The sequence below is a fragment of the Myotis davidii genome, unplaced genomic scaffold, assembly GCF_000327345.1.
Source record: "Myotis davidii unplaced genomic scaffold, ASM32734v1 scaffold1251, whole genome shotgun sequence".
In the NCBI taxonomy this organism is placed as follows: domain Eukaryota; kingdom Metazoa; phylum Chordata; class Mammalia; order Chiroptera; family Vespertilionidae; genus Myotis; species Myotis davidii.
Genome location: NW_006283138.1, coordinates 399,438 through 415,703, shown reverse-complemented (window position 1 = coordinate 415,703; position 16,266 = coordinate 399,438). Strand labels below are relative to the sequence as shown.

Genomic DNA, 16,266 nt, shown 5'->3' with positions numbered 1-16,266 from the left:
CATTTGCAACAGCATGGATGGAACTGGAGAGCATTATGCTAAGTGAAATAAGCCAGTTGGAGAAAGATAAATATCATATGATCTCACTCATTTGTGGAATTTAATGAACAACATAAACTGATGAACAAAAATAGAGCCAGAGACAGAGAAGCATCAAACAGACTGTCAAACCTCAGAGGGAAGGCCGGGGAGGGTGGAGGTGGGGAAGGGGGGATTAGAGGGGGTAAGAAATCAACCAAACAACTTGTGTGCATATGAGCATAACCAATGGACACAGACAATGCGGGGAGGGTGAAGGCTGTGGCTGGGGGGCTGGGAGGGTTGTGAGAGGACAATGGGGGGAAAGGGGCATATGTAATACTTTTAACAATAAAGAATTAAAAAATATTGAATGAGATAACATATGCAAGGAACGCAGCACAGAACTTGCCTATAATAAACAATAAATAGAAAAATAAGGGAGAACCAAGATGGCGGCATAGGTTAACGCCGGAGATTGCTGCCTTGAACAACCAAATCAAAATACACCTAAAAGACGGAACGAACATCATCCAGAACCACAGGAAGGCGGGCTGAGTGGAAATTCTACAACTAGGAGGAAAGAGAATATCATGCCCAGACTCAGAGGAGGCGCAGTGCTGAAGTCAAATACTCAGGTGCGGAGTGCGCGCGGAGCGGGCTGGCGGCGGAGGGCGCGGTTGGGGTTTTCAATCGGGAGGGAGTCTCAGATTCTGAGCTCCAGATCCGGGCGAGTCTCTAGGGACCCAGACTCAAACAGGAGAAGCGGGACTGTATGGCTTCAGTCCGAGCGAGGGCAGCTTTCTCTCTGAGGTTTGCAGCAGTTGCTGGGACTCTGAGAGGCAGAGCCCCTAGGGACGGAACGGAGAGCCGCCATAACTGCTCTCTCCGGCCCACCCTGTTGATCCTATTCAACCCACCCGCCCCGCTCAAGCCCTGCGCAGAGCCATTTGCCAGATAGCCTCAGGCAAAGGCTAGATTAGCACCTCCCTAGAGGACAGAATGTTTCCCACTGCAGACACAGCTGATTCTCACAGCCAGTTGGCCTGGAGGTCAAATCCCCCTAGTATTAACTACAACAATCAAGGCTTAACTACAGGAAGACGGCGCACAAAGACCACTAGGGGGTGCACCAAGAAAGCATAAAAAATGCCGAGACAAAGAAACAGGACAGCCGAAACCAGTTTGGCTCAGTGGATAGAGCGTCGGCCTGCGGACTGAAGGGTCCCAGGTTCGATTCCGGTCAAGGGCATGTAACTGGGTTGCGGGCACATCCCCAGTAGGAGATGTGCAGGAGGCAGCTGATCGATGTTTCTCTCTCATCGATGTTTCTAACTCTCTATCTCTCTCCCTTCCTCTCTGTAAAAAAATCAATAAAAAATATTAAAAAAAAAAAAAAAGAAACAGGACAAAACTGTCAATGGAGGATATTCAGTTCAGAACCACACTTTTAAGGTCTCTCAAGAACTGTCTAGAAGCCACCAATAAAGTTATTGAGATCCTCAACAAATCTAATGAGACCCTCGATGTTATGATAAAGAACCAACTAGAAATTAAACATACACGGACTGAAATAACGAATATTATCCAGACTCCCAACAGCAGACCAGAGGACCGCAAGAATCAAGGCAAAGATTTGAAATGTGAAGAAGCAAAAAAACACCCAACTGGAAAAGCAAAATGAAAAAAGAATCCGAAAATACGAAGATAGTGTAAGGAGCCTCTGGGACAGCTTCAAGCGTACCAACATCAGAATTATAGGGGGTGCCAGAAGATGAGAGAGGGCAAGATATTGAAAACCTATTTGAAGAAATAATGACAGAAAACTTCCCCTACCTGGTGAAAGAAATAGACTTACAAGTCCAGGAAGCATGGAGAACCCCAAACGAAAGGAATCCAAAGAGGACCACACCAAGACACATCATCATTAAAATGCCAAGAGCAAAAGACAAAGAGAGACTCTTAAGAGCAGCACGAGAAAGAAACTCAGTTACCTACAAGGGAATACCCATACGACTGTCAGCTTATTTCTCAACAGAAACTTTGCAGGCCAGAAGGGAGTGGCAAGAAATATTCAAAGTGATGAATACCAAGAACCTACAACCAAGATTACTTTATCCAGCAAAGCTATCATTCAGAACTGAAGGTCAGATAAAGAGCTTCACAGATAAGGAAAAGCTAAATGAGTTCATCACCACCAAACCAGTATTATATGAAATGCTGAAAGGTATCCTTTAAGAAGAGGAAGAAGAAGAAATAGGTAAAGATACAAATTATGAACAACAAACATGCATCTATCAACAAGTGAATCTAAGAATCAAGTGAATAAATAATCTGATGATCATATTAGAATCAGGGACATAGAAAGGGAATGGACTGACTATTCTTGGGGGGGAAAGGGATGTGGGAGATGCAGGAAGAGACTGAACAAAAATCGTGCACCTATGGATGAGGACAGTGGGTGGGGAGGGAGGACGGATGGTGGGGCGGGAACTGGGAGGAGGGGAGTTATGGGGGGGAAAAAGAGGAAAAAATGTAATAATCTGAACAATAAAGATTTAATTAAAAAAAAGAATAAGAAAAAAAAAGAAAAATAAGCAAGATGTAACATTTTCATACATTTAATGACAGCCTAGTGTTTTCTACTGTGTCCTCACCATCCTGGGTCCCTCTGGTGGAGGCGGGGAAGCAGGTAAGGGAATGGGCCGCTGTTTCTCTGCCCTCTCTGGCTGGGGTGGCTGCCCAGCCCAGCTCCCTGTCCTGCAAAGGGGCCCACAGTCCTGCTTAGAGGCTCACCCTCAGGTCAATGCTCCAACGGTTCCTGTTTTCCTGCCTGGATCTCCAGTTGAACTGACTTCTAGTGATATTTAGCTTTGTATACTCACTTATTAAAACAGTTTGTGCATTAGGGATAGTAGACCCCTATCATTTTGCAAATATATTTTCCCAGTTGGTCAATCACCTTTAAATTTGGTCAAGTTTATGGAGTACTGCACCTTACAGAAATTTAACATTTTATCTGCTTTTTAAAAAATATATATTTTTATTGATCTCATAGAGGAAGGGAGAGGGAAAAACAGGGAGAAACATCAATGATGAGAGAAAATTATTGATGGGCTGCCTCCTGCACGCCCCAACTGGGGATCGAACCTAACAACCCTGGCATGTGTCTTGACTGGGAATCAAACCGCGACTTCCTGGTTCATAGGTCGATGCTCAACCACTGAACCTCACTGGCCAGGCTTAATCTTCTTTTATTCTCAGAAACTCCTTTCCTGTCACTGAGAAAACCACTATGTTGCCTATGCTCTTTTATTCATTTTCTCTTTACCCCATTTGGAACTGGTCTTGGGGATACTGTAGGGCAGGTGCCTCTCTGCCTTCGCGTTGCTAGTTAATGCACTAAACTGACATCTAGTGGCATCGGCGCTATGCAGTTTGGATTCCTCTCTTCTGTACCTTATCCCTTACAGCACAATGACACACATCGATAGTGTCCCTACATTTTCCTCAAAAACTCTTAAATTATTATTTATCATTAAGCTATTCATGTTTCAGCCTTTGATTTTTTTTTTCTTTTTAAATCTTTAATATGATTTTTGACCCAGAATAATTCATGTGATACGCGTGAGTGGGATTCTGCCTCAGCCAAACTAGGTGCCTCCCGGTAAGTGCAAATCCCGCGCGTTAGCTGCTGAGCATCGGGACACAGCACACCTGCTCTCACGTGACAGAGGCGCCGAGAAGCGGCGCAGATAAAGAATGTGCAGTCAGCAGTGAAACAAAGCTCCATTTTAAAAGTGTACTGAAGAAAAACACTGCAACTCCACAGACTTCTGCCAATTCCCCAGGACACCTACTTTTGCTTCAGGGCCTGAGTCCGACTCTTTTGGCGTTGTGAGGCGGTTGCAAAATCCACAAAAATTCCACACACAGGGGCTCTGGTAGGTGAACTGTTTGCATCTGTACAGAAAAAAAACAACAATTTTTTGAAACAAATATTTCAAGCATAAAATTTTTAGAAGCATATTTAATAATTGTAGCCCATGACTAACATTTCTGATAAACATTGTTCACGAACACTTAAGAGACTGCCTCTGCTACTTTCATGTAAAACTTTCAGTCAACAAAGCAAAACTCAGTGTGTATGCGCCAATCACACCATGGAGAGTTAGCAATATTTCAGAACCCCTCTACCATGCAGTCTACACTTCTCCCCACTCTCCCCGGCCCCTCCAGAATGGATGCCCTAATCAGGGAGCTGGGACATGAACATACAAGCAGCAAAAACAGAGACGGAGGCAAGTTAATGTTGACCCTCTACAGCAGTGGTTCTCAACCTTCCTAGTGTCGCGACCCTTTAATACAGTTCCTCATGTTGTGGTGACCCCCAACCATAAAACTATTTTTGTTGCTACTTCATAACTATAATTTTGCTACTGTTCTGAATCGTAATGTAAATATCTGATATGCAGGATATATTTTCACTGTTACAAATTGAACATAATTAAAGCATAGTGATTAATCACAAAAACAATATGTAATTATATAGGTGTTTTCCGATGGTCTTAGGCGACCCCTGTGAAAGGGTCATTCTACCCCCAAAAGGGTCGCGACCCACAGGTTGAGAACCACTGCTCTACAGGCTCAAGTTCAGGGCAGGGCCCAGACTGAAGGGCGGTCTTGGGGGGAGCTCCTCCCACTGCCCTCCTCCGCACAAGATATCAACTCCCGTCGGCCCTCCAAGGATTTCTGTGGTTTCCTGTGCAGATTTACTGCCACACTTGTTTGTTCAAATGTTTATTTCAATTGCATCTCATGCCCTCCAGCCGTTTTATCGGATCCCTGGGGCCCATGGGCGGGAATGCGCGGGATCTGGGTTGGGAGTCCTGCCCGTCACCTGCTGTGACCGCGAGCAGGTTGTTCGCGGCCCCTTTCTCCTGTGCTGGGCGACATCCACACAGGACAGCACGGCACGAGGGTGAACACAGGCGTGTGGACGAGCGCGTTCCGCCCGCTGTACACACACAGATGCCAGGAGCCTCCTGAACAATGAGGAAACTGGACGATGTTTCACGGCACAGGGTTAAGACGGGAATGAAGGCATCTTGCCACACGGCTCACAAATGCCAGGTGTCAGCACCCTCACCAACCAAGTACACAGTTCACCTTTCAGAGGTTAGAAACGCTTTCAAATGCCTCGGCATAACCTCGTGCCCTGGAAAAAGGTATTTACCAAACGGCTTCCTACTGCCCTGAAAAGGGAGCACATAGGACAGTGCGCACAGGCGCAGCAGGCAGTGCTCCGCAGTGACAACAGCACAGCTGGCTGGGCAGCAGGACACAGGGAGGGAACCCTCTCAGCCCCGGTGGTGGTGGCTCTTAGCACTAACAGTCACTCTGCTGAAGACAAGCACCTTACATGTATTAGCTTATTTAATTAACTCTCACAGCCCTAAAGAAGGCCTTGCCCTTATTTTGCAGGAAGGAAACTGAAGCACAGAGAGGGTAAGGTCCCACTCAAGACCACACAGCTAGTGACAGAGCCAGTGCCATTGAGGCCACTCCACGGCCCCTACCACAGGCAGGACGGTGCTCCGCTGGGCCAGGCTGGCTCAGTGTTAAATGGGTCCTGGAGGGCAGCGCCACCTGTCTGGGTAGCAGTGTAATCATAGTGAATAATTCTTTCAAATAAAAAATACAACAAAAATAATGTCTTAATGGGGCTTCTAAATTCTTGTAAATCAAGCTATTAAAGCCCATAGTGCCCAGAACAATAAAGGACATGAATAAATTTTTTTTAAAAAGGTAAGTCAAAGGTCTGCTAAGAAAACCAGGAACTGCAGAACAAAAGCTTGCAGACTCTCAGCAACACCACAGCAGGCCCCCAACCCACACCTGCTGCTGCACAGCGAGCGTCACCACCGCCCCCAGGGCAGCTGCTCCAGCTTCAGAGACACAGTTTAGCTGTGCATTTGGAGAACAGTCCATAATACTCAGGTTTTCTGCCTCTACAACAGGCAGAGATGTGAGGGTAATAACCATTCTGCTCGACCTTCACTGGATTATTGCATCGCATCAACTATTAGTCATAATTAATTGTACCTATTACTTATGACTTATTTTACTAGATAATTTAAAGTAGCATACCATCCAATAATTTTAATATTGTCCTAGTTGACATATTGTGTTAATTGTAGTATAAATTTATCAAGATGCTATAGTTTTTTCCCTGTAATTTAGAAATATTTACTCCTGCTCTTATAAGTATCATTATTATAACACAATGCCAAGAATTTCTGAGCAAAACACACTCTAATGTCACAAAGAAACCCCCTGAAACACACTCAACGGGCCCCATTCTGAACCTTTCCCACTGCGCCGGCTCTGCGGTGCGTCTGAGCCTCCGGTAGACACGCGAGGTCGGTGGGCAGGCTGACAGGCCGGCAGGACAAGCAGGATGTGACCCACGTGAGCACTGACCGTGCACAGCCACCCTCCGGCCCACCTGGCCCTGGCCCCGAGCAGAAGGCTGTCGGAGCTCCCGCTGCAGACACCCCGCACACTGGTCTCTGAGTGCCGCCTGACGGGAGTCGCAGGGACGAGGCCCAGCTCCCGGGGGCACAGACAGCAGCCCCACCACGTACCGGCCCCTGGCTCCCTCTCCCGCTCCGATCGACCTTGCTTCTGAAACAGCTTCGATGACAGCTCGCCAATCCTTTCATTTTCTGCATTGATGGCGTTTTGAATTTCTTGTATCTCCTTTTTTCTGGCTGGAGGAAGTTCTTCCATTTTCTCTTTTGGTTCTGGCTCATTCGTGCTATCATCATCACAAACCTCAAAGTCATCTTCATAGTCCTACAAACAATAATCATGTTTTTGAAAACTTTAAGACAAATTGACTTTAAAGAACACAAAGCAAAAGGTGCAATTTATCATTTAAAATAGACAGTCGATGTCAGCTTCCTGGTGGATAAAGAAGACCCCTTTGTTTGTCTCTCCCCTTACATTTATCAGGCAGACATCTCTAATCCAGCCTGGCTCCTCTGCCAGCTCACAAACACTGCGAGACCCACGCCTCAGTACATCTGCAGGGGGCGTGTTGGGTGCGTAGGGCAGCGGGACAGGGAAGGGCAGGGACGATGTCCACATATCCCGTTCAATGGCCACCGTGGCCCCAGCTAACACAATAGTAGGGGAGGGTCGAGGTGCGACCTCCACGCTAGACCCAGCAAAGGGTGAGAGGGCAGGAGCAGCAGACTTCTTCTGCCCAAGATTCCAGCTCCCTCCCCCCCTAACAGCAGCTACAGCCCAGGGTGCCAGCAGCCACAAGGAACAGGGGGCAGTGCTATGGGATAGCAAACCCAGCTACCCCCACCCACCACATCCCCCACCATAATGGTGGTGCCCCAAGACCTAGGCAACCCCCCACCTTGGTGGTACTACATGCACAAGTGAGAGAAAACACAGCCTGCACTACAGCACCACCTGCTGGAGAACAGAAGGGCGTCCTCTCAGCACCAGCGTGCTCACTGTTAGGCTCAAACCTACCGGAACAAGAAAAGAACTCAGACTTAACTGCACTGGCCAAGGAACAACCCATCAAGCACCATGAACACACAAAGTCACATGGTCACCGAAAGATAATGACAATCTCCAGAAACCCAAGTCAAAGCCACGGACTGCTGGATTTAGATGACAGAGAATTCAAGATTGCGGTCATGAGGAAACTCAGTGAGATACAAGAAAACCTCAGAAAGGAAGTTCAATAAGCTTAGGAATAAAAATTAATGAGCAAAAGGAGTACTTTACCAAAAAGACCAAAACTATAAAAAAGAACCAAACCAATTCTAGATCTGAAGAACTCAATAAATGGGATAAAGAATGCGTTAGAGAGACTGGAAATGGAGCAGAACATAGGGAAGGGAGAATCTGTGAGCTCGAAGACAGAAACCTAGAAAAGATTCAGGTGGAAGAAGAGAGAATTAAGAGAGAAAAAATAAAGAAACTACAAGCACTATCTGACCCCATGAGAAGAGCAGCACAAGGATGATGGGTTCCCCAGGAGGACAGAGGGGGCAATGAGGACTTCTGGAACCCAGGGAAGAAAATGCTGCTCAAGTACAAGAAGCTAACAGGACATCTCATTATCTCAATGCAAAAAGTCTGCTCCAAAACCCTTTGTATTAAAACTGTCAACAGTTAATGATAAAGAATTCTCAAGGCAGCCAGGGAACAAAAAGACAGTATCCTTCAGAGAAACTCCACTCAATGATCTTCATCTTTCTCAGGAGAAACCCTACAGGCTAGAAGAGAGTGAAATTATAGACTCAAAATATCGACAGAGAGAAACCACCAGCCAAGGAAAATAAATCCAGCAAAGCTATCCTTTCAGCTGATGGAGAAAAAAAAGGCTTCCCCAGACCTCCGAGCACCAAGGGCATTCACCCCCCAGATCGCATCACAAGGAATGCGTAGAGGAGCTCCTCCACCTGAAGCAAAAAGACAGCAGCACGCGACCCTGAGAGTGGCCCTACTGGGTGGCTCAGTGGATGGAGTGCTGGCCTGCGGGCTGGGGGGTCATGGTTTGATTCCGGTCGAGGGCGCGTGCTCAGGTTGCGGTCTCAGTACCATCAGTGATTCTCTCTCATTATTGATGTTTCTATCTCTCTCTCCCCCTCTCCGTTCCTCTCTGAAATCAATAAAACTATTTTTTTAAAAACTGTGAGTGGGATGCAGACAGAGGCAGGAAACTGCACCTCTATTTCAGAATAGGGCACTAAACAATTATAACAAAGGTAAAGACAAGTACCTAGAGCTGCTGCAATTTGTTAAAATGCACCATAAAACATCAACATAGAAAGGAAGAGGAAAAGGACTGGATTATGTAAGGGAATGGAGATGCTAAGCACAAGAAACAGGACTACATCTTCAACTACGGGATATTTTATACAAACCCATGGTAACCACAAAACAAAACCCAGAGCTGGGGCCAAAACTTTAAGAAAGAGGAAATGAAGAAAAACATCACAGAAAACCATCTGACTGAAATAGCAGACAGAAAGGAAAGGGGAAAGAAACGATGGAGTCACAGAGCGGCCAGGACACAAAGGGTGAAAGGGCTGCAGGGAGTCCTCGTGTATCGGGCCTCACCCCACGCGTGAATGGCTGAACTCGTGGATTAAAAAACAAGACCCACCAATACGCTGCCTTGCAGAGACCGTCACACCTGCAGCCGCAAACTGGCTTCCAGTGAGGGGAGGTGACACTCCCAGCAAACAGTGTCCGGAGAAAAGCAGGCCGAGCCACACTCGTATCAGACAAAACAGATTTCAAGACAGAAAAGATAACAAGATGAAAAGATGGACATGTATACCGATAAAGGGGACTCCATCAAGAAGACATAACGTTTACTAATATATATGCACTAAAGATACTTTCAAATGATACTTCCAACAAGGATTACTATCCAAAATATATAAAGAACTCAACAACAACAACAAATCTGCCTAAACAATGGGCAGAGGATCTGAATAGACATTTTTCCAAGAAAAACACACAGATGGCCACAGCCAGATGAAAAGGTGCTCAATGTCACTAGTCATCAGAGAGATTCAAATCAAAGCCATGAGATGCCACCGCACACCTGTCAGAATGGTTTTGTCAAAAAGACAAAAATAACAGGTGTCGGCGAGGATGTGGAGAAAAGGGAACCCTGGGCACTGTTAGGAAGAATGCAAATGGTGCAGCCGCTGTGGAAACAGTGTGGAGTTTCCTCAAAAAACTAGGAATAGAGAGGCCATATGACCCAGCAATCCTACTTCTGGTTACTTATTTAAAAACATGAAAACACACTCATACATCTGTGCGCTCCTATGCTCGCTGCAGCATTATTCACAATCCAGGACGCGGGAACCACCTGCCCACCAATAGATGATTGGGGACAGAAGACGTGGTGCATGGACACAAAAGAATGCGACTCAAACATAGAAAAGATGGAATACTGCCATTTGTGACAACAGGGGTGGCTCCTGAATGTATCATGCTAAATGAAATAGGCCAGACAAAAAGGACAAAAACCATATGATTTCACTCCTATGTGAAATATAAAACAAAAAAGTAACAAATGAACTAACAAAACAAACTCCCAGGCCAAGACTATGAGGACGTGTGTATTATATATGCTCTACATATACACACACACACAAATATGCATACATATGCATACATGTATACACCCCTGTATACATGCATATACATACATACATACATACGTGTGTGTGTGTGTGTGTGTGTGTGTGTTTGGATGCAGTGCACTTAACAATGAATTATAATGTCATTCAATTACATCATATTGGTAAGCATTAGTAGACATATAACAAACTTTTTATAGATAACAGACCTAAATCAAACAGATATGGAATCTTAAGAGTAGTAAAGAGAGAAAAAAACTGTTATTATACTTAAGCTGATTTTAAGGACAAATTATGTTAAGCCAAGAAAAACTTTAATGTTTATACATACTTCAAAATCATCTTCAAAATTGGCCATGTAGTCAACATTTTCTAAGTCAATGTCTTCTTTTTCAATTTCCTAGAGGTAAAAATCACACATAACAAAAAAATCAATCATAAATTTAAATCTTGCAAATAGGGTGGGAAACCATGTTCTCTGAGATTCAATTGAAATCACTAACTTAAAAATGTATTTATAAAACTAACAACCTACCTCCAAATTCTTTAAGAATTTGCAAACTAATTAATTAGTATGACCAAAAGGAGAAAGCAGTTAATAAACATATCCTTTTTGAGGAACTTCTGTAATTCTGATGGCTAAAGAAAAAAAGTTTTATACAAATAAATTCCAAACTTTAGCACTGCCTCTCCCTAGTCTATGTCCTACCCATGAACAGATCCCTGTGTTTGCAGTCAGGAGCACACTTACGCACGCACGCACGCACGCACACACGCACACACACTCGGCAGCCTGTGTGAACTGCCGTGTGCTCCCGTGACTGAAATACAAGAACGAGGTCTCAGGTGTGGAGCTTACTCGGCACGCCCCCGCTTCCATCAGGGGAAGACAGGCTGCCCTTCAGCACCAACTTCAGCACCTGCAACTTGGGGATAAAGAGAGGGACCCGCCGGTGGGAGGTGTGCTCAGTCGTGTCCTGGAGGCTGCACAGTCACCGGAAGGCCACCTGGTCTGGGTCTTAAGGATGAGCAAGGGCTGCAGGAATACCTCAATACCCAGGGCTGCGGAGAGTTATCTAGAGCAAATAGTTTAGAAGAAAAACTGCCCCACGAAAAGGTCCTCCTGACACATGGTCATGTGCACTCACTACACTGTAGGGATAGCACACGACATCTACTGCACAAGTAAGTAGGACGCCTGCTGACGGTCAGACACACCAGAGCCAACACCAGGCCCAGCACTGCCCTGCTGATCCACCGTGTGCAAGCTGTGTGACCCACGTGCCTGCACCACGTCCGAGAGTCTGCGCCCAGCAAACACGCAGTGCCCACCACGTGCCAGGCCCTCTGCCAAGGAGGACAGGTGACATCTCATTTCTTTGCACAGCTAGAACCAGCTGGGGACAGTGACAAGACGGTGCCATCACAGGAGTCTGCCACGTCAGCAGTGTTTCCCCATCAGTTTTGGAAAGAACTTCTGTGAACAGTCCTTGCTGGTAAGAGGGCATGCCACTGCTGTAGTCCCTGGAGCAGCATCCATTTCCCAAGTGACCTGTGACCTGGAGTCTCTCTCCCTGACATGGCCTGAATCTCATGTTTTGTGATGTCTCAATTCAGTTGCTTCAATTCTCCACAAACTTTTGAACTTAAATGCAGAGCAAGGATGAGACTGGCCACTCACGCTTCCTGAACCTGTTCCCTGCAAAGCGCTGTGCAGGGCCTCTCCTGGGCCTGCGGAGGAAGGCACTGCACTCAGCAAACCCGTCTCTCCCTCGAGCCCCGAGACCAAGGCTGCCACGGCCCGCTGAAGGATTCTCAGACAAGTGTGAACACCAAAGTCATGTTCAGACCTCTTCCCCTTCACTCTCGCCTTCTGCTATCCAGAGGAACACTAATGCCCCTAATGAAATGATGCTGGGAGCGAGGGAACACAAGTGAGGTATGTCTGCATCACAAGACACACCCCTTACCACAGTGCCTTCACCTCCTGGCCTCGGAGCCAGCTTCCACATGGCGGGGCCCTCATCATGGCTGTGCTGGGGGACAGAGCACAGCCAGGTCAGCAGCCAAGGGATGGTCTCCTGGGCACCCCCAGGCCCACCTGCTCCCCACCTCCCTGGAGGGGCTGCCCTCAGTGGTACTCTGCCTCGGTCTTTTCTCTCGGAAGTGAGGGGATGATGGTGCCTACTGCCTAGTGCCAGTGTGAGGGGCGGGTACAATGAGACTGCCCAGCATGGGAACAGCTGATGGCCAGCTCTGCTGTGGTCACTGGCACAAGGAAGATAGGACTCCAAGCACCATAGCCCCAAACTACTCAGTGTACAACACTGGGGCAGCACAGTATCGCCAGGAAGGAAATAGAGAGCTTCCATGTAGCTCTCTGCAGACTGTAGGCTCTCTGCAGACACAGGCATTCCCCAGGCCAGGGCAATGCCACAGACACAAGACCCCCAGCCCAAGGAGTGCCCAGGGCTCCAATGTCACTCCTGCATGCTTTAGGTTGCTCCTCCGGTAAAAAGAATGTAAATGTCTCTCTGATCATTACTTATATTGATTACATGTCAAAAGGATAATGTTTAAGAAATAGTGGATTGCTCTTGTCGGTTCGGCTGTGGGGACTGAAGGGTCCTGGGTTCGATTCCAGTCAAGGGCACATGCCCAGGTTGCAGCTTGATCCCCAGTAGGGGGCGTGCGGGAGGCAGCCAATCAATGATTCTCTCTCATCATTGATGTTTCTATCTCTCTCTCCTTCTCACTTCCTCTCTGAAGTCAATAAAAATATATTTAAAAAAATAAATAGTGGATCATATATTATTAAAATTAATTGTTTCCTTTTTAGTTTTTTACTGGGACTACTAGAAAATTTTAAATTACAAATGTGCCTCACATTATAATTCCAGTGACCCACACTAATCTAGAGCTTACCAAAAACTTGGGAGACATAAGGAAAATATTAAATCTATATGTTTTCATCCAACAACTCTACTTCAAGAACTTTATCCACAGAGAGTATGGGGGGCTGTGCCATTAGAGATGGAGCTTTTCCACATGACTGGGAGGAACAGCCGGCTACATGGGGGGTGAGAGTGCAGATGAAACAGAAAAAGGTGCTAAGGTCCCAAACACACATCAACATGATTGAAAAGGATTTCATGAGAAAAAAGATCCTATGGGAAGAAGTGTGGGTCAGGCTAACTTTTCCTCAGGTTGTGGTCATAGCTGGAGAGTGAGTGACCCACCACCCCCAAAGGTAAACAAATAAAATGGGCCCACACGCTGCACAAACTAGTTCATGTAAATTGTGTGTTTCTGTGTACATGTATGAAATAACAGAGGCCAAAATCTGCCATATTATCTATAACTAGAGGCCCAGTGTACAAAATTCATGCATGGGTAGGGTCCCTAGGCCTGGCCGGCGATCAGGGCCCATCAGGGCCTTCCGGCTGCCAACCAGGGCCTCCTTCCCTTGCAACCTGCATGCTGCCACTGCAAGGGAAAGAGGAGGCAGAGAGGTGGGGAGGCGGGGAAGCAGGGAAGCTGATCATCAGCCAGGCCTAGGGACCCTACCCGTGCCCAAATTTCGTGCACTGGACCTCTAGTATATAGATAACAAAAAGCCTAGGAAAAATGGTTTCATGGCATTATATCTGGTGTACCACTGCAGCTACAATAATCATGATGAAAACTGTTCCATGTCTACTCTTCTGATGGCACCAACATGGAGGACTGGGAAGGGTGTGGTCTCTGATTCTCACCGTGCTGATACCACAGTGACAAGAGGAAGAACTTCACTCCCAGGAGAAACGGGCCATGAGGTCACCTGACCTGGGCTTCTCTTTGGGAAGACTTCCATTTTTAAAAAATATATATTTTATTGATTTTTCACAGAGAGGGAGGGAGAGGGACAGAGAGTTAGAAACATCGATGAGAGGGAAACATCGATCAGCTGCCTCCTGCACACCCTGCACTGGGGATGTGCCCACAACCAAGGTACATGCCCTTGACTGGAATCGAACCCGGGACCCTTCAGTCTGCAGGCCGACACTCTATCCACTGAGTCAAACCGGTCAGGGCAAGACTTTCAACATTAATGCAATTTCTTGCTCACCATAGGTCTGCTCAGACTTTCTATTTCTTCTTGAGGCAGTTTCAATAATTTACACCTTCCAGGAATGTGTCCCTTTCACCTGGCTGTCGGGCTAGACTGGAATGCTGTTGCTGCATCCGCTAGTGAGAGTGGGTGCTGCAGTCTCAAGGACACACAATTTTCTATTTCTCCCTTTAATTCTGTCACTTTTGCTTCCTGTATATTAGGGCTCTTTTGTGAGGTATGTGCTCACAGAACATTGTTAACCTTTCTGCTTAGCTAATTATTGTATCCTTATGAGACGTCTTTCCACCTCCTGATACTCTGTGTCCAGTCCCTTCTGTGACACCAGCACAGCCACTCCAGCTCTGTGACAGCTCCTGTTCGACGGCTTCTTGTCCATCTTTTTGCTTCCAATCTCTTTCAGGTTTTTAATCTGGAGTGTTCCTAAGTGCCTCCAAGAGCCACCATTCCAGTGACCCATCAGGCAAACCAAGTGCCCGGCTAGCCTTACTGCACAGGGAAGTCGGCATGACATTCTTACCTTCCTTCTCGAGTCTTTATCTTTTCCACTGCTCCTCACTACATCCTCTGCATGCCTAGAAAGAAAATATGATCAAAACCAAAATTAATTTTTAAAAAAATAGATCGTTTTAGATGTCAGCAAAGGCTCTTCTCAATAGTTGACAAGATGAAGTACTACTGTAAATGGCGAGTTTTCAAAGTGCGCTTTATCAGAACTGTAAACACCAAAGTGTTCCTAGCACTTTTACTATTTCAGGAGTAATCCAAAACACAAAATATCTTCAGTGGAGAGAAGAAACTGGTTTTTAACAAACTTGTGTATGAATCTCCAACCTTATACAAGTTCTAGAAAATTCCTATAATTTTATTAGTCAATCCCAAATGTTATTTTATGCTTAATAGTTGGATTTCCAAAAGAAAGATTTACCTTACAATATTCTATTTGTTAATCATATGCTATATGTTAGTTGGGACCTAAAATTAAGGCTTTCAAATTTTCAAATTAATTCTCAATTTTCGGAACTTACATTCACCCCAATTTGCTGTAGCATATGGTCGAGGAGGCCCACAGCTGAGCACAGCTTCTGTGTGTTCCAGCAGACTGGCAGCACAAAGGCCAAGAATTTGCACCCCTGGGTTTAAGTGCTAGCTTTGCTCAAACTTGTAAAAATTTGGGCAAGGCATTTAGCCTGCATTTTCCTAATCTGTGAAAACGAATTGCCAAATATGGCTGCCATAAAGAACAAACTAAAATCTACAGCTTATATACAAAATGAGGTTATACATAAACTCTGATCTGTAATCTTCACAAAACCCACACAAAATAGGTATCATTTTTGTGAAGAAAAGGCTCTGAAGGGCCCCCGACCTCCCAGAGAGAGGCAGGCAGGCCGCTCCTGCCGACTGGTGCCAACAGCCTTGCTCTAATTACTGCAACCACAGACCTGGGCTGGGGATGGGGGCCTCTCACATGTTTATCGGATGAGGACCAAGAGCCCTCCTGCAGACATTCTTCCCTCCAGGCTGGACGGCCCCCCATGGAAGGGGCACCTTCCAAATGAGTTACTTCCCCAAAGTGAGTTCTGATTCTCTAGCTTTGATGAGCAAATACAAAAAGGCAGAATAAGATCTATAATTTGTAGCAAGTTTCCAGTTCCCTAGTGTACTTCAGGTATGATTTGGAGGATTGAGTAAGTAAAGTATGTCTATCACTTATTGCCATTTCCTGGCTATAATTAGGCCCAATAAGAAAAATTCAGCATTCATCGTGTTATCTATACTAATAATAGAGGAATATACAAATTGTCTGGGATACCATCACAGTAATAGTAACGACCGAACAGGAGGCTGCCTGGGGTGACCAGGCTGGCAGGGGGTTAGTGAGGGATGACCAAACGACTGAACAAGCAGGATGCATGGGGCAACAAGGCCGGCAGGGAGATT

At 46.0% G+C, this 16,266-nt stretch overlaps 1 protein-coding gene across 6 annotated transcripts in view; it reads right to left on the bottom strand.

Annotated features, from left to right (window-relative positions):
* Positions 1-16,266, bottom strand: part of WDR60 (WD repeat domain 60) — an 82,574-nt gene that overhangs the window by 47,724 nt on the left and 18,584 nt on the right. For 5 of the 6 annotated variants that reach the window (XR_001513584.1, XM_006753447.2, XM_015562850.1 and 2 more), the window contains 5 exons: positions 14,843-14,897; positions 12,182-12,247; positions 10,543-10,611; positions 6,666-6,876; positions 3,879-3,981 (listed from right to left, as the gene is read on the bottom strand). Coding sequence is in view for 5 of the 6 variants with exons in the window: in XM_006753447.2 (XP_006753510.1) it covers positions 3,879-3,981; positions 6,666-6,876; positions 10,543-10,611; positions 12,182-12,247; positions 14,843-14,897 (504 nt within the window). In the remaining variant the exon portion in view is untranslated. The remainder of the gene's footprint in view (positions 1-3,878; positions 3,982-6,665; positions 6,877-10,542; positions 10,612-12,181; positions 12,248-14,842; positions 14,898-16,266) is intronic. The other variant, XM_015562844.1, reaches the window with a different exon arrangement.